The sequence below is a fragment of the Chiloscyllium plagiosum genome, unplaced genomic scaffold (assembly GCF_037043375.1).
Source record: "Chiloscyllium plagiosum isolate Xiang-an unplaced genomic scaffold, Cpla_swu_hap1 HiC_scaffold_27, whole genome shotgun sequence".
NCBI classification, from domain to species: domain Eukaryota; kingdom Metazoa; phylum Chordata; class Chondrichthyes; order Orectolobiformes; family Hemiscylliidae; genus Chiloscyllium; species Chiloscyllium plagiosum.
In genome coordinates, this window is record NW_028270165.1 from 72,230,217 (window position 1) to 72,248,988 (window position 18,772).

At 54.3% G+C, this 18,772-nt stretch overlaps 1 protein-coding gene across 1 annotated transcript in view; it reads left to right on the top strand.

The window, feature by feature from the left end:
- LOC122543582 (uncharacterized) overlaps window positions 1-18,247 on the top strand; it is a 37,550-nt gene extending 19,303 nt beyond the window's left edge. Inside the window, exon 3 of the mRNA XM_087974884.1 lies at window positions 17,358-18,247. Coding sequence (XP_087831010.1) covers window positions 17,358-18,099 — 742 coding nt within the window. The 3' untranslated portion in view covers window positions 18,100-18,247. The remainder of the gene's footprint in view (window positions 1-17,357) is intronic.
- Window positions 18,248-18,772: the final 525 nt, after the last annotated feature.

Consider the following 18,772-nt stretch of genomic DNA (forward strand, 5'->3'; position numbering starts at 1 on the left):
AACGAAACATCTCGTGGGGATTTGACAGCGTCGCTTGGTTCCTCGCGACCCAGATGTCGTCGGATTTTGCACGCAGGACGTAAGCACTGTCCGCCGCGGAGGGACTCCACACATGCCCGTGGCCAAGGCTTCAGACAGACCCGTCTGTCGGCGCACTGGCGCGGCAGAGAAGACCGTGTTTGAGATTTGGGGGGGGGGGGGGCTGTCGTCCGGTGATTTGAACAGGTTTCGAGAGGTTTGGGGGTACGAGAAAAGTCCAGTAAATTTAAACACTCGCAGTTCAGGGTCCGACACCTTTAAATGAGATGGAGGTGAGACCGTTTGTTTAATCATCCGCAAGTCGCCGAAATTAAGTTAAAAGTGAGAGAAACAGCTCTCGGGTGTCACAGTGGTTAGCACTGCTGCCTCACAGCACCAGGGTCCCTGGTTCGATTCCAGCCTCGGGCGACTGTCTGTGTGGAGTTTGCACATTCTCCCCCATGCCTGCGTGGGTTTCCTCCGGGTGCTCCGGTTTCCTCCCACGGTGCAGACCAGGTGAATTGGCCGTGCTAAATTGCCCGTAATGTTCGGTGCATCAGTCAGTGGGAAATGGGTCTGGGTGGGTTACTCTTCGGAGGGTCGGTGTGGACTGGTTGGGCCGAAGGGCCTGTTTCCACACTGTAGGGAACCTAATCGAAAATCCCGGATGAGCCCCCGGAATGTCATGACATGGGTTAACCCCTCCGCCCCGCAACACAGTAACGATTCACCCCGTGCTGTAATCTGTGAAAATTCCAGAAGCAAATAACTGTCCTAAAAGTCACCATTTAAAGTAAAAATTAACAACTTTTATTTTTACCAGAGAATCATTAACTAACAACTATGTACAACTCCTTCCTCTAACCTATCTTTTACTTTCCCCTGCACAATAGCGGTCCGATAAAGCCCCAGATTAAGATTTACCGAAAAATTCAACTTGCAAAACCAGCCAGCTGCCGAATCTTTTCCTTGTGTCTTCCTGTGCAGGTTTGCTGTCCAAGTCGATGTTGATTTTTTTTTTCACCCCTTCTCTAAGCAGAAAAAGTGCGGAAAGGGATTCCGGTTCCCCCGTCTGAGCTAGCGATTCACCGGCGCCGTTGCACCGGGGAGAGGCCGTTCATTCACCGCAAGTGCGGGTCAGGAGTGGGATGTTCACCGCACTATTTGCTGCTCCTTCAGATACTGAAGCAGCTCGCGTCCCAAATGCAACAAAATCTGGACAGTACCCAGGCTTGGGCCGACCAGTAACATGGAACAGTCACGCCGCACAGACGCCAGGCTATCACCACCACAAATATGAGACAATCTCACCACCTCCTCTTAGCATTCGACGGTGTTACCGTCATGGAATCCCCAGTATCAACATCCTAGGGGGTTAACCATTGACCAGGAGCTCAACTGGACTCAACACATAACCAACACAGTGGCTGCAACAGCAGGTCAGAATACTACAGCGAATAACTCACCTCCTCATTGGGATTGGGAGTTAAAGTGTTTAGCCACAGGACGGTGGGGTTGGTTGGTGCGGGTGTCCCGGAGATGTTCTCTGAAGCATTCTGCAAGTACGCGCCCCCTCTCCCCGATGTAGAGGAGACTGCGTTGGGAGCAACAGATGCAGAAAATGACATGTGTGGAAGCGTAGGTAAAACTCTGATGGAAGTGGAAGGCTCCTTTGGGGGCCTTGGATGGAGGTGTGGGCGCAGGTTTTACAATTGCTGCAGGGGAAGGTGCCAGGAGAGGAGGGTGAGTTGGTGACCTGACAAGAGAGTCATGGAGGGAATGGTCTTTATGGAATACAGATAGGGATGGGGAGGGAAATATATCTCTGGTGGTGGGGTCCGTTTGTAGGTGGCGGAAATGGTGGAGGATGATGTGATGTATCGAGAGGTTGGTGGGGTGGAAGGCGAGGACCAGGTGAAAGGACAGACCCCCCCACGTCCATCAGAGTTTTACCTGCACTTGCACACATCATTTATTGTATCCGTTGCACCCGATGCAGTCTCCTCTACATCGGGGAGAGGGGACGTCTCCTCACAGAGCGCTTCAGAGAACATCTCCAGGATACCCGCACCAACCAACCCCACCGCCCCGTGGCCGAACACTTCAACTCCCCCTCCCACTCTGCCAAGGACATGCAGGTCCTGGGCCTTGTTCATCGCCACTCCCTAACCACCCGACGCCTGGAGGAAGAACACCTCATCTTCTGCCTCGGAACACTTCAACCCCAGGGCATCAATGTGGATTTCGCCAGTTTCCTCATTTCCCCAACCTTCCAACTCGGCATCGCCCTCATGACCTGTCCATCTTCCTTCCCACCTATCCCCTGCACACTCCCCACTGACCTATCACCTTCACCCCCACCTTCATCCACCTATCGCAGTCTCAGCTACCTCCTCCCTCCCTGAGCCCCACTCCCCCTCCCATTTATCTTTCAACAACACCCCCCCCCCCCCCAGCCCACCAGCCTCATTCCTGATGAAAGGCTTTTGTCTGAATCATCTCTCCTGCTCCTCGGATGCTGCCTGACCTGCTGTGCTTTTCCAGCACCACACTCTCGCCTCTGATCTCCAGCATCTGCAGTCCTCACTTTCTCCAGACTGTAACTGGGTGTTGTGTGATTTTTAAAAAAAAAATATATCTGTCCAACTTTGGAAATAGAACCAGTCTGACTCAAGATTGGGATACGAACAGACTTGAACCTCACCTTTAATGCATTGTCTAAGCTGGGATGTCACTTTTTAAAAAAATATCTCAGGAATCCCAAGCAGTTCTGGGATGTGCATATTAATCAATCGAAACCTGCAACCCCCATTCTAAGCGATTAAAGACTTAATAGCAATCTAGGTTTCTTCAATATGTCACATCATTTGTATGACACTTTGATCTTTTACTGTGGCCTATAACCCTCCACCCTGAACTACCTGAGATAGCTAGTGCTTCCAAATAAACCTGTTGGGCTACAACCCCTGGTGTGGTGTGATTTTTAAAAAAAAAGTTCTGTCTTCAAAAGTGGTGAGGCAGCGGCGGGGGGGGGGGAGACTGCTCACATGCAGCGAGCTGCCCGAGGCGATGACTTTTCGGGAAAACTTTTACAGGGTAGCGGAAGGGGAGCTGCAGATGGGAAGGTCAACCCGCGCACACCCCATTGAGACCTGACGGCGTCACCTCTGCCCGTTCTCCATTCAACACCGGACAAGGGTAAAATTGCCACAGTCCTAGGGCTGCCATCTTAACCACCGAGTGAGAGAGAGAGAGAGAGAGAGCGCGTGAACTGGTGGTGGTTATCACCTGAGGGTCAGGTGAGCAGCGAGGTTGGGAAGGAGCGTTGCTCACCGTAAGCATTACTGTGCCCAGGTCTCGCTCCGACTGGAAAGGTTAAAAATACACACAACACCAGATTATAGTCCCAACAGCTTATTTGGATACGTGAGCTATGGGAGCGCTGCTCCTTTGTCAGGTAAGCTAGTAGGTAACATCCTTCGGAGAGGAAGGATGTTGTGAAACGTGGGCGGGTTCAGAGGACACTTCCGAGGATGTTGCCAGGATTGGAGCTACAGGAAGAGGCTGAATAGGCCAAGGCTGTTTTCCCCGGAGCGTCGGAGGCTGAGGGGTGACCTTACAGAGGTTTATTAAACCATGAGGCCCATGGGTAGGGTGAATAGGCAGGGTCTTTTCCCCCTGGGGGTGGGGGAGTCCAGAACTAGAGGGGCGCAGGTTTAGGGTGAGAGGGGACCTGAGGGGCAACGTTTTCACGCGGAGGGTGGTGCCTGTGTGTGGAACGAGCTGCCAGAGGAAGTGGTGGAGGCTGGTACGATGACAACATTTAAAAGGTGCATGGGGACATGGAGAGGAAGGGGTTGGAGGGATAGGGGCCAAGCGCTGGCAAACGGGACTATGTTAGGAGTGGGCAAGGACGGGTTGGACCGAAGGGTCTGTTTCCGTGCTGTACATCTCTGTGACTCATTTGTGATCTCAGGCAGGGTGGGAATGGAATCATTCTGCACTGCAAGCCAGCTGACTGAGCTAACTGACCCACTCCCGGGCCCAGCTGTCAAACGTCGGGTGGTTAAAGTTGGGAATGGGCAAGAGTTGGAAGAATTGCAGCTATGTCTGAAGGTTTCTTTTTCACTCACCAATCAGATGTGGTCTGCTGGAGGCGATTCGAGATATAGAGTGACGCGACGCAATGGAAAGATTCGAACGGAAGAATATGAAGTTGAAAGATGTGGCTGGGGTGAGAGCAGGTGGGGAGGAGAGGGAACGAGACGATGACTCAGTGGTTCACACTGCTGCCTCACAGCACCCGGGAGCCAGGTTCACTTCCACCCTCGGGCGAATGGGTGGCGTTTGCTTGTTCTCCCGACCGCCAACCGCGTGGGTTTCCTCCGGGTACACTGGTTTGCTCCCACAGGCCAAAGATGTGCTGATTAGGATGGATTGGCCGTGCTAAATTACCCATAGTGCCCAGGGATGTGCAGGTTAGGGTGGATTGACCGTGCTAAATTACCCATAGTGCCTAGGGATGTGCAGGTTAGGGTGGATTGGCCGTGCTAAATTACCCATAGTGCCCAGGGATGTGCAGGTTAGGATGGATTGGCTGTGCTAAATTACCCATAGTGCCCAGGGATGTGTAGGTTAGTGTGGATTGGCCGTGCTAAATTACCCATAGTGCCTAGGGAAGTGCAGGTTAGGGTGGATTGGCCGTGCTAAATTACCCATAGTGCCCAGGGATGTGCAGGTTCGGGTGGATTGGCCGTGCTAAATTACCCATAGTGCCCAGGGATGTGCAGGTTAGGGTGGATTGACCGTGCTAAATTACCCATAGTGCCTAGGGATGTGCAGGTTAGGGTGGATTGGCCGTGCTAAATTACCCATAGTGCCCAGGGATGTGCAGGTTAGGCTGGATTGGCTGTGCTAAATTACCCATAGTGCCCAGGGATGTGCTGGTTAGTGTGGATTGGCCGTGCTAAATTACCCATAGTGCCCAGAGATGTGCAGGTTAGGGTGGATTGGCCGTGCTAAATTACCCATAGTGCCCAGAGATGTGCAGGTTAGGGTGGATTGGCCCTGCTAAATTACCCATAGTGCCCAGGGAAGTGCAGGTTAGGGTGGATTGGCCGTGCTAAATTACCCATAGTGCCCAGGGATGTGCAGGTTAGGGTGGATTGGCCGTGCTAAATTACCCATTGTGCCCAGAGGTGTGCAGGTCAAGGGTGGATTGACCGTGCTAAATTACCCAGGGATGTGCAGGTTATGGTGGATTGGCAGTGCTAAATTACCCATAGTGCCCAGGATGTGCAGGTTAGGGTGGATTGGCCGTGATAAATTACCCATAGTGCCTAGGGAAGTGCAGGTTAGGGTGGATTGGCCGTGCTAAATTACCCATAGTGCCCAGGGATGTGCAGGTTAGGGTGGATTGGCCGTGCTAAATTACCCATTGTGCCCAGAGGTGTGCAGGTCAAGGGTGGATTGACCGTGCTAAATTACCCAGGGATGTGCAGGTTATGGTGGATTGGCAGTGCTAAATTACCCATAGTGCCCAGGATGTGCAGGTTAGGGTGGATTGGCCGTGCTAAATTACCCATTGTGCCCAGAGGTGTGCAGGTGAAGGGTGGATTGACCGTGCTAAATTACCCAGGGATGTGCAGGTTATGGTGGATTGGCAGTGCTAAATTACCCATAGTGCCCAGGATGTGCAGGTTAGGGTGGATTGGCCGTGATAAATTACCCATAGTGCCCAGGGATGTGCAGGTTAGGGTGGATTGGCCGTGCTAAATTACCCATAGTGCCCAGGGATGTGCTGGTTAGTGTGGATTGGCCGTGCTAAATTACCCATAGTGCCCAGAGATGTGCAGGTTAGGGTGGATTGGCCGTGCTAAATTACCCATATTGCCCAGAGATGTGCAGGTTAGGGTGGATTGGCCCTGCTAAATTACCCATAGTGCCCAGGGATGTGTAGGTTAGGGTGGATTAGCCATGCTAACTTACCCATAGTGCCCAGGGATGTGCAGGTTAGGGTGGATTGGCCGTACTAAATTACCCATAGTGCCCAGGGATGTGCAGGTTAGGGTGAATTGGCCGTGCTAAATTGGCCCATAGTGCCCAGGGATGTGCAGGTTAGGTCGGATTGGCCGTGCTAAATTACCCATAGTGCCCAGGGATGTGCAGGTTAGGCTGGATTGGCCATGCTAAATTACCCATAGTGCCCAGAGATGTGCTGGTTAGGGTGGATTGGCCGTGCTAAATTACCCACAGTGCCCAGGGCTGTGCAGGTTAGGGTGGATTGGCCGTGCTAAATTACCCACAGTGCCCAGGGATGTGCGAGCTGGGTGGTTTCATCATGGTTAATGAGGGATTACAGCAAAATGGAAGCGAGTTGGCTCTGAGCGGGGTACCCTACGTAGTGGCGGTGTGGCATCAATGGGTGAATGGCCTGCTTCCATACTGTCGGAACTCCATAGACCCTAAGACCATAGGAGCAGAAATTAGACCGTTCGGCCCATCGAGTCTGTTCCGCCATGGCTGATAAGTTTCTCCCCATAGCCCTTGAATCCTTGCTACTTGAGACCCTAACTATCGCCATCCTAAATATACTCAATGACCTGGCCTCCTCAGCCTCCTGTAGCAATGAATTCCCCACTCTCCGGCTGAAGAACTTTCTCCTTATCTCCATTCTAAAAAGATTTTCCCTTTACTCTGAGGCTGTGCCCTTGGCTCCTCGTCTGTCCTCCCAATGGAAACATCTTCCCAACATCTACTCTGTCCAGGCCATTCAGTATTCTCTATGTTTCAATGAGATCCCCCCTCGTCCTTCTGAGCTCCGTTGAGTATAGACCCAGAGTCCTCAAGCGATGCTGACATGTTAAACTTTCCATTCCTGGGACCGTCCTCATGAACCTCCATCTCAACACTGTCCAGGGGCCAGTACATCCTTCCTGAGATACAGGGCCCAAACCTGCGCACAATACTCCAAATGTGATCTGACCAGAGCCTTGTATAGCCTCAGAAGTACATCCCTGCTTTTATATTCAAGTCCTCTCAAAATAAATACCATCACTGGATTTGCCCGCCTCATTAATGACTCACCTTGAGGGAATGCTGGACTAGAACTCCCAAGTCTCTTTGCACTTCAGATTTCTGAATGCTCTCCCCACTTAGAGAATAGTCCATGCCTCTATTCTTCCTATCAAAGCGCGTGACCTCACACTTTGCCACGATGTTCTCCATCTGCCATTTCTTTGCCCACTCTCTTAACCTGTCCAAATCCTTCTGCAGCCTCCCCAATGCTACTTGTCCCTCTACCTAGCTTTGTATCGTCTACAAACTCGGGCAGAATGCCCTCGGTTCCTTCATCTTGATCATTAATGCCTAAAGTGAAAAGTTGTGGTTCCCAACACTGAGCCTTGCAGAACACCACTTGTCACCGGCTGCCGTCCTGAGAAGGTCCCTCTTATCCTCAATTTCTGCTTTCTGCCAGACAGCCAGGCTTCTCTCCATGCCAGCACCTTGCCTCTGACACCATGGGCCCTTATCCCCTTCAGTAGCCTCCTGTGAGGCACCTTGTCAAAGGCCTTTTTGAAGTCCAGGTAGATAACATCCACTGCCTCTCCTTGGTCTAACCTGCTCGTTACTTCCTCAAAGAAGTCTAGCAGATTTGTCAGGCATGACCTCCCCTGGGTGAAGCCAAGCTGAATCGGCCCTATTTTACCATACACTTCCAAGGATTCAGAAATCTCATCCCTCACAATGAATTCCAGGATCTTACCCACAACTGAGGTTAGGCTACTCGGTCTGTAATCTTTTGCCTTACTCTCTTTTTAAACAGAGGTGTCACGTTAGCGATTTTTTAAGTCCTCTGGGACCCTCCCCCGATTCTAGCGATTCCTGAAAGATTATCACTAATACCTCCACTATTTCTTCAGCTATCTCCCTTAGAACTCTGGGCTGTAGTCCATCTGGTCCAGGGGATTTATCCACCTTTAAGCCATTCAGTTTTTCTAGCCCATTCTCCTTGCTGATGGCCACAATGCTCACTCCTGCCCCCTCACTCTCTTGAATTTTTGGGATATTACACATGTCTTCCACCATGAAGACTGACACGAAGGAAACATTCAGGTCCTCAGCTATTTCCTTGTTCCCCACTGCTATCCTTCCAGCGACATTTTCCAGCAGCCCAATGTCCACTTTTGCCTCTCTTTTGCCCTTAATAAATCTATAGAAACTCTTACAGTCTTCCTTCACATTACTAGCTAGCTTACCCTCATATTTAATCTTCTCCCTCCTTATTTCTTCTTTTATTGTCCTCTGTTGGTCTTTGTAAGCTTCCCAATCCTCTGGCTTCCTGCTGCCCTTCCCACAATGTATGCTCTCTCTTTTGCTTTTATGTTGTCTCTGACTTCCCTCATCAGCCATGCTTGCCTCACCCTTGCTGCTTTTTCCTCAGGGTGAATCTCTGCTGGGTCTCCTGAATTACTCCCAGAAACTCCTGCCATTGCTGTCCCACTGTCCTTCCTGCTAGACCCCTCTCCCAGTCAATTCCCCTCTCCCAGCTCCTCCCTCATGCCTCTGACGCTGCCTTTATTCAGCTGCAACACTGCCTTCTGATTCTATCTTCTGTCTCTCTCTCTCTCTCAAATTGCAGAGTGCATTCAATCATATTGTGATCAGGAAGGGTTCCTTCACTTTGAGCTCCCTATCTCATTGCACAACACGAAATCCAGTATTGCCTGTTCCCTCGTGGGCTCCGCCACAAAACGATCTCGTAGACCTTCCAAGACAAATTCTACGATTCCAAGACTTGGTGCGATTATGCACCAAGAGATTTGAGGGACCTCAGGATTACATCAGTGGGTGAGCAACCCGTAACTCCTTCCCTTGCAGCACTGTGGGAGCCAGTGGGGGTGGGGGTGGGGGGAGGGCGCAATATGACATTTCCAAGGGAGCTACGCATGGTCGGGGGAATGGACAGTGGCAGTAGTCTCATTTAGATACAGTCAATAGATGTGGCAATGGAACAGGAAACTGAGCTCAATTCAAGGAAGTCGGCTAAGAACATGGCGAGGACTGTGAGAACAGTGAGGTGAGTGTGTGAGGGCAGTTAATACCGGAGACCCCAAGGGGGGGGGGGGTTAACTCGAGAGATCTCAAGGGGAGGCGATGGCTTAGCGGCATTATCGCGGGACTGTTCATTCAAAGGCCCAGGTCAGGTCCTGGGGAGCTGGCTCCGAATCCCGCCACGGCAGGTGAATTCGGTGAACGTCTGGAATTTTAGCGATGCCCGTGAACCCGTCTGCTCCACTGAGGTCCTTGAGGGAAGGAAGCTGCCATCCTCACCTGGTCTGGCCAATGTGTGACTCCAGACCCGCAGCGATGTGGTTGACTCTTACCCGTCGCCCCCCTGGGTAATAAGGGATGGGCAGTAGATGATGGCCCTCGTCCGGTGAATGAATTGAAACCGAAAAGACAAAGGGAATGGGCGAGAGTTGCAGCCGCAGCTGAAAACCCTGGCAGAACGGTGTGGGGAAGTGGGCAGTCGGGGTGATGATGGGGACAGATTCTTCATCCCAGGATGGACTACCTATATGGACTTCAAGTAAGGCGTTCGACAAGGTTCCCCATGGGAGGCTGGTTACCAAGGCTAGATAAAGGACATGGAAGATATATAGACTGTAGGGAAATAGATGGTGACGTCTTGCAAAATGTCCCGATATACAGAGGAGGAAGTGCTGGATGTCTTGAAACGGTTAAAGGTGGATAAATCCCCAGGACCTGATCAGGTGTACCCGAGAACTCTGTGGGGAAGCTAGAGAAGTGATTGCTGGGCCTCCTGCTGCGATAGTTGTATCATCGATAGTCACAGGTGAGGTGCCGGAAGACTGGAGGTTGGCAAACGTGGTGCCACTGTTTAAGAAGGGCGGTAAGGACAAGCCAGGGAACTATAGACCGGTGAGCCTGACCTCGGTGGTGGGCAAGTTGTTGGAGGGAATCCGGAGGGACAGGATGTCTATGTATTTGGAAAGGCAAGGACTGATTAGGGGTAGTCAACATGGCTTTGTAGTTGGGAAATCATGTCTCACAAACTTGGTTGAGTTTTTTGAAGAAGTAACAAAGAAGATTGATGAGGGCAGAGCTGTAGATGTGATCTTTATGGACTTCAGTAAAGCGTTCGACAAGGTTCCCCATGGGAGACTGATTAGCAAGGTTAGATCTCATGGAATACAGGGAGAACTAGCCATTTGGATACAGAACTGACTCAAAGGAGAAGACTGAGGGTGGTGGTGGAGGGTTGTTTTTCAGACTGGAGGCCTGTGACCAGTGGGGTGCCACAAGGATCAGTGCTGGGCCCACTACTTTTTGTCATTTACATAAATGATTTGGATGCGAGCATAAGAGGTACAGTTAGTAAGTTTGCAGATGACACCAAAATTGGAGGTATAGTGGACAGCGAAGAGGGTTACCTCAGATTACAACAGGATCTGGACCAGATGGGCCAATGGGCTGAGAAGTGGCAGATGGAGATTAATTCAGATAAATGCGAGGTGCTGCATTTTGGGAAAGCAAATCTTAGCAGGACGTATACACATAATGGTAAGGTCCTGGGGAGTGTTGCTGAACAAAGAGACCGTGGAGTGCAGGTTCATAGCTCCTTGAAAGTGGAGTCGCAGGTAGATAGGATAGTGAAGGAGGTGTTTGGTATGCTTTCCTTTATTGGTCAGAGTATTGAGTACAGGAGTTGGGAGGTCATGTTGCGGCTGTACAGGACATTGGTTAGGCCACTGCTGGAATACTGCGTGCAATTCTGGTCTCCTTCCTATCGGAAAGATGTTGTGAAACTTGAGAGGGTTCAGAAAAGATTTACAAGGATGTTGCCAGGGTTGGAGGGTTTGAGCTACAAGGAAAGGCTGAACAGGCTGGGGCTGTTTTCCCTGGAGTGTCGGAGGCTGAGGGGTGACCTTATAGAGGTTTACAAAATTATGAGGGGCATGGATAGGATAAATAGACAATGTCTTTTCCCTGGGGTTGGGGAGACCAGAACAAGAGGGGCATAGGTTTAGGGTGAGAGGGGAAAAATATAAAAGAGCGCTAAGGGGCAACTTTTTCACACAGAGGGTGGTACGTGTATGGAATGAGCTGCCAGAGGAAGTGGTGGAGGCTGGTACAATTGCGACATTTAAGAGGCATTTGGATGGGGATATGAATAGGAAGGGTTTGGAGGGATACGGGGCGGGTGCTGGCAGGTGGGACTAGGTTGGGTTGGGATATCTGGGACGGCACGGACGGGTTGGGCCGAAGGGTCTGTTTCCGTGCTGCCCACCTCTATGACTCTCTTCCACCATGGCTATGGCCTGTTTGATTCAGCCTGAGACGGTTGCCAGGCAGTCCATTGGTGAGGCAGCGGAGACGGCTTTCAGAGACCCGAGGACGACGGGCGTCAGCTTTGGGCCCTGGTTTCACTGGAGCCGGCCCCTCCTGGACTGGGACGGCCGACAGCTCTGTGACCGGGGAAGGGGAGCGCTGAGGTGGCGGTGCCCACACCCGCTCGCTAAACCTCCCCCCCCCCCCACCCCCCCCCACCCCGCGCTGCTCCCCAGCGGGACGCGGTTCCCTCCCACAAAGAAACCCTGCTGACTATCCCTAACCATTCCTCACCTCTCCGAATCCTCCAACAGGTTAGCGTCGGGGGGGGGGGGGGGGTTAAATGTCGAGTCATAGGGGTGGGGAATGGGTCGGTGTGGACCTGTTGGGCTGAAGGGCCTGTTGGCCCCACTGTAGGGATTTTGCTTTTTCTCCCTTCTTCCTTCTCTGGCACTGGCTGTGGGCCAGCTAGCCCCAGAATCAGTTCCCCCTCCTCCTGAAGCAATCTAGAGGAGATTCCTTGAACGCTGGGCCAGCTCCCTCAGAACCACCTCTCAGAGTGGACACTTCTATGTAATGGTTTTTCTGTTTATTTCTTTCCCCCCCCCCCCCCCCCCCCCCCCCAACACTACTGTCTAACTGCGATACTGTAGGGATTCTCTATGGAAAGTAGGTGGGGCTTTTGCCCTAAACGTTGATCGTCCTGCTCCTGGGATGCTGCCTGACCTGCTGGGCTTTTCCAGCCCCACACTCTAATCTAGACTCTGGTTTCCAGCATCTGCAGCCCTTGGTTTTACCTTTAGAAAGTAGGTGTCTAACCTCCCTCTCCTCCAGCTACTGCCTTCCCTTTCTCTCTCCCCCCGCCACGTTCACCTATCTCACTCTCTCGTGTTTCCCTTTTGGTTTGACGACCGGATCTCTCCCCCCACCCGCTCTGGGCGAGAAGAAGAGTTAGCGCCCCAGGGGTTGGTGAGACTGTATATGTGTGTGTGTGTGTGTGTGTGTGGAGGGAGGGGGGGGTGGGGAGAATGGGATTCACCCAACTCGTCCCCTGTGCTAACACCAGGGAGTCCAGTGTTTGGGGTTCCATTTTGCTATTGATCGCGTTCAGGACAGCGCAGATGTTTTAAACCCCTAGAAGTCGGCTTTGTGGTAGAAAAGCACAGGCGTGGAGGTGGTTTCAATCCGAGTCAAGGTCGTTATTATTTTTCCAAGGCCTGGGTGGTCTCCCTTGCAGACACAGTTGATCTTAGGGAGCCGCCCTGTCCAGCCAGCCGTGATCCCTCTGCACCTCCCGCCCTGCCATCATTCTCCGGGATACTTTTGTTTGGGAGGGCAGAACTGGGTGCTGCAGGTCGGAGTCAAGCTCAGAACTGGGGCTGGAGAAGCCCCTAGCAGGTCAGGCAGCGTGCGAGGAGCGCAGGGGCAAGACTGGGAGTTCAGGGCGAAGGCCCTTCACCCTGTTTGTCAGCGCGCCCTCCACCCTGTTCCCATTCTGCAGAAACCCCAGCCCCCAGAACCCCCATCCCTGTCACCCTGCGTTTCCCCACCTTAACCTGCACCTCCCTGGACACCATGGCCAAACCATCTGAACCTGTGCATGTTTGGAGTGTGCCACGGGCTTGGGGGAAGGGGTGGAGGGGTTGGGGGGTGGGGGGGTGAGGGGGGGTGAATGTGCAGACTCTGCAGGGACGGTCGTCCGAGGTTGGAATCGAGCCCGGCTCCACTGTGCCCCACTGACCAGGTTACCATTCTCTCTCTACCTGCCTTTCAGTGACCTGGCAATGTCCTAGCGGGGTAAAAACAATGACTGCAGATGCTGGAAACCAGATTCTGGCTCAGTGGTGCTGGAAGAGCACAGCAGTTCAGGCAGCATCCGAGGAGCAGCAAAATCGACGTTTCGGGCAAAAGCCCTTCATCAGGAATAAAGGCAGTGAGCCTGAAGTGTGGAGAGATAAGCTAGGGGAGGGTGGGGGTGGGGAGAGAGTAGCATAGAGTACAATGGGTGAGTGGGGGAGGGGATGAAGGTGATAGGTCAGGGAGGAGAGGGTGGAGTGGATAGGTGGAAAAGGAGCTAGGCAGGTCGGACAAGTCCGGACAAGTCATGGGGACAGTGCTGAGCTGGAAGGTTGGAATTGGGATGAGATGGGGGAAGGGGAAATGAGGAAGCTGTTGAAGTCCACATTGATGCCCTGGGGTTGAAGTGTTCCGAGGCGGAAGATGAGGCGTTCTTCCTCCAGGCATCTGGTGGTGAGGGAGCGGCGGTGAAGGAGGCCCAGGACCTCCATGTCCTCGGCAGAGTGGGAGGGGGAGTTGAAATGTTGGGCCACGGGGCGGAGTGGTTGATTGGTGCGGGTGTCTCGGAGATGTTCCCTAAAGCTAGCGCTGGACTGTTAATCCAGAGACCCAGCAATGTTCTGGGAACCAGCTTCGAGTCTGCACCACGGTGGATTTGGAACTCAGTGAAAAGAAACGGAATCTGGAATTAAGATTCTAATGGCGACCGTAAATCCACTGTCGATTACTTGGGGGGGGGGGGGGGGGGGAGAACATCCATCTGGTTTACCCATGTCCTTGGGGGAAGGAAACTGCCCGTGCTTACTTCCAGTTGAATTTTGGGAAGACCCTCGAGTCTGTCCCGCTCCCTGGGATCTGTCTGGGGCTTGGATCCATGATTTTCGGGCACCTGATGTGTTTCTGAGCACACAGAGAGAGAGAGACTGGAGACATTCCTCAGACCAGAGGGGGTCGAAACACAATTGGATGGACAGCAGGAGGAAATGACTGACACTGCAAGGGTGTTTGGTGACCACAGCACGCAGCTCCGAAATAATGGACAGAAGAAAGGAATCCAGAACAGAGGCCAGGAATAGATTATTTTACTCTGATGATCTCGACGATATTGTCTGAATTCCTGGTGGGAGTAGATCCAACTCCCAAAAATGAGTTGGACATCTCAAGTGGGAATGTGTTACTTGTTCAGGGTAAGGGAGAAGGATGGGGCTAAATTGCCCTAAACTGAACTAGTCCCATTTGCCTTAAAACCCTGCCTATTTATGTACCCGTCCGGATGCCTTTTAAACATTGGAATTGTACCAGCCTCTACCACTTCCTTATCCCATACACACACCACCCTCTGCATAACATAGTGCCCCTCAAGGTCCCTTTTAAATCTTTCCCCTCTCATCTTAAACCTCTAGTTTTGGCCTCCCCTACTCGCCTATCCACCTTACCTCAGCCCCTCACGGTTTTGTAATCCTCTATCAGTCACCCCATCAGCCTCTGACGTTCCAGGGGAAGAGGTCGCAGTCTATCCAGCCTCGCCCTATAACTCAAACATTCCCAGTCCAAGCAACATCCTGGTAAATCTTTTACACACCCTCTCCAGTTTAACAACATCCTTCCTGTAGCAGGGCGACCAGAATTTGTACGCAAAAGTGGCCTCAGTGATGTTTTGTACAGCCGCAACGTGGCGTCCCAACTCCGATGCTCAGTGCCCTGACCAACGAAGGCCAGCAGTGCCAAATGCCTCGTTCATCGCCCTGTCTGCCTGCGACTCCACCTCAAAGGCACTATATATATAACCTGCACCCCAGGGTCCCTCTGCTCAGCAACATTCCCCAGCTACTGTGCTTGTTTGCCTTACCGAAATCGCTTTAAACTCACTTAAACTCCCATCTACCATTCCTTGGGCTCACTTGGCCCAGTCGATCAAGATCCCACTGGGCTCTTGGGCAATCCTTCACTGTCCGCTACCTTGGCGTCAAAACCTCCTCAGGCTAAACTGGTCCCACACGCCTCGCCTGGCCCATTTACCATCAGGATGACCTTTGCTTTTCGGGGGTACCGATGCAAATGTCTTTCAAATGCTGTGACCCACCACTTACTCTGGCAGTTGACTCCATTTAAGGAGGAAGTGAGTGAGGACTGCAGATGCTGGGAGAGCAGAGCTGAAAGATGTGTCGCTGGGAAAGCTTTTCCAGCAGCACGTTTTCAGTTCATTCCATTAAGTGCCGGGGAGGTAGCTGGGACTGGTTTAAACTTGGAAGGAGGGTCGCCATGGGCTGGACGGGCCGAAGGGTCCCCCTGGACCTGGTGGAGGCGGCTAAAGCGCGGCGCAGCGCCCTCAGCGGTGGGGGCCTGGTAAGGACGGTGGGATCTGGAGGAGGGAGCGGTGCCGGCAACACGCACGCGCGGCCGGCCGTGCCGGCGCCGCGCACGCGCAGCCCCTCACCTCCCCCTGCGGCGGCGGCGGCACGGCTGGGCATGCGCAGTGCCGGCCGTGCGGGGAGGTGGACGGTCCGCGGGTACCGGGGATGGCGGTGAGCCGGCGGGAATGGAGGGGGGATCGGGAACCACCCCACCCCGGGGAGGGGGGGTGTGCAAATTAACCTCAGGGTTGTTTATGAACATCCGGAGTGGCGGGGGGAGGCCCGGAGTAAGATTTCGATATTTACCCCGAGGCCCCCTGAAGGGCGTGGGGCCGGGGGTTGGGAGGCGAGATGTCGTCGCGGTGGCCGCCATCTTGGTGAGGGGCGGGGGCTCCCTCTCACCGCGGCTCCTGGCGCCATCTTGGTGAGGGGCGAGGTGGGCGGGGGCTCCCTCTCACTGCGGCTCCTGGCGCCATCTTGGTGCGGGGCGAGGTGGGCGGGGGCTCCCTCTCACTGCGGCTCCTGGCGCCATTTTGGTGAGGGGCGAGGTGGGCGGGGGCTCCTTCTCTTTGCGGCCCCGGGCGCCATCTTGGTGAGGGGCGAGGTGGGCGGGGGCTCCCTCTCACCGCGGCCCCGGGCGCCATCTTGGTGAGGGGCAGGGGGGCTCCCTCTCACTGCGGCCCCGGGCGCCATCTTGGTGAGGGGCGAGGTGGGCGGGGGCTCCCTCTCACCGCGGCCCCGGGCGCCATCTTGGTGAGGGGCGAGGTGGGCGGGGGCTCCTTCCCACTGTCTCACTCCGGCCGCCGCCATCTTGGTGAGGGGAAACAACTGGGCGCGACCCCAACCAACCCCCTTTGTTGCACCAGCGGCCATTTTGGTAAGGGAAAGTAGACCTAGGGGCTGCTCGTTCCCTTTTGTTGCCAACCCCCACCGGCCGCCATCTTGGTGAGGGGATGGATGCTCCATTGCTCCCATACCCAAGGTCGCTGAGCCCCCCAACCCCCAAGGGCTGCATCATTGGGGCTCTATACTCTGCTGAGACCTCCGCTCGTTCACCCTATATCCGATTGCACGTCCCTTTAAAATCCCCCCCGCCTCGCTTTTTGACATTCGATTGGCCATCGACGGGAATGATTATGGCGGGGTGGCTCAGTGGTTAGCGCCGCGGCTGGAAGGCACCCGGGTTCGATTCCACCCTCGGGGGGGGCGACCGTCTCTCCGCCCGCAGCTTGCACCTCCTCTTCCCCGTGACTGCGAGTCCCCCTCCGGGCGCACCGGTTTCTTCCCACAGTCCAAAGACGTGCAGGCTTCGGGTGGTTTGGGCGTGCCGTGTTGCCCCGTAGTGTCCAGGCTGGGAGGATGAGCCATGTGGGGAAAATGCAGGGTTACAGGGTGGAGGGGTGGATATGGCGGAGATCCTCCGGAGGGCCTGCGCCGACACTGTAGACATTCTAGAGTTCCTTGCCGTCCTGCCAGAAGCAATGTTTGCGAACTCTCCTTTTGACAGGGTATTGAGGAAGAGGATTCACAGATGGAACACTCAAACCGAGCAGTGTGTTGAGCTTTGACAGGCATCTGGCCTTTGAAGGTGGGAAGGAAAGAGAAAATGTGTGTCATTTTGCCCGCTGGCTTTCAAACTTCAGTGAGACCGCAACGGCGGGCACACATCCAATTGAGAGTCTTCCAGTGCCATCACCCAGTTACGCAGCTTTCGGTAACATTGCACCATCCACGGTGGTAGGCGTGACCTGGGCGTGCGTGTGGACGTGGATGAACGTTTAACTGGTTATCCGAACCCGGAGGGAGAGACCAGGCCATGGAGAAACCGTGGAAATGCGGGGACTGCGGGAAGGCGTTCAGCTACCCATCGCAGTTGGAAAACCACCACCGCAGTCACACCGGGGAGCGGCCGTTCATCTGCTCTGTGTGCGGCAAGGGCTTTGCGCAGTCCTTCTGCCTGCAGTCGCACCAGCGGGCTCACACCGAGGAGAGGCCATTCAGCTGCACCTACTGTGGGAAGCGGTTCCGGTGCTCGTCCAACCTCACGGCTCACCGGCGGGTCCACACAGGCGAGAGGCCCTTCACCTGCTCGGTGTGCGGGAAGGGCTTCACCCAGTCCACCACGCTGCAGACGCACCAGCGGGTGCACACCGGGGAGAGGCCCTTCGCCTGCTCCGAGTGCGGGAAGGGCTTCACCAACTCGTCGCAGCTGCTGAAGCACCAGCGGGTGCACACGGGCGAGAGGCCCTTCACCTGCCCCGCCTGCGGCAAGGGCTTCGCCCAGTCCAACAACCTGCTGCGGCACCAGCGCGGGCACGCCGGCGAGCGGCCCTTCTCCTGCCCGGTCTGCGGCAGCGGCTTCACCCACGCGTGGAACCTGCGGGCACACCAGCGCATCCACAGCGGCGAGCGGCCCTTCGCCTGCCCGGTCTGCGGCAAGGGCTTCACCCGCTCGTCCCACCTGCAGACCCACCGGCGCATCCACACCGGGGAGAGGCCCTTCGCCTGCTCGGTCTGCGGGAAGGCCTTCACTCAGCCGCAGCACCTTCTGTCGCACCAGCGAATCCACAAGTGACCGCAGCAGGGTGGCCCGGTCCGTTCAGTCTGCGCTGACCATCCGGACAGCATTCCACCCAGACCCAACCTCCCTCCCTAGCCCTGTAACCCTGCCTTTCCTACAGCCAATCCACCCTAACCTGCACATCCCTGGGCATTATGGGTAATTTAGAATGGCCAATCCACCCTAACCTGCACATTCCTGGGCACTATGGGTAATTTAGCATGGCCAATCCACCCTAACCTGCACATCCCTGGGCACTATGGGTAATTTAACATGGCCAACGCACCCTAACCTACACATCCCTGGGCACTATGGGTAATTTAGCATGGCCAACGCACCCTAGCCTACACATCCCTGGGCACTATGGGTAATTTAACATGGCCAACGCACCCTAGCCTACACATCCCTGGGCACTATGGGTAATTTAGCATGGCCAACGCACCCTAGCCTACACATCCCTGGGCACTATGGGTAATTTAGCATGGTCAATCCACCCTAACCTGCACAGCTTTGGACTGTGGGAAGAAACCGGAGCCTCCGGAGCAAACCCAGGTGGACACGAGGTGGGGAACATGCAAACGGCACATGGTTGAAGCTGGACTTGACCCCGGGTCCCTGCCGCTGTGAGCACCGACTGCTGAGCCCCTTCCCCCGAAAGTCCGACAGCATTTGATTTGTCTTCCGCTGG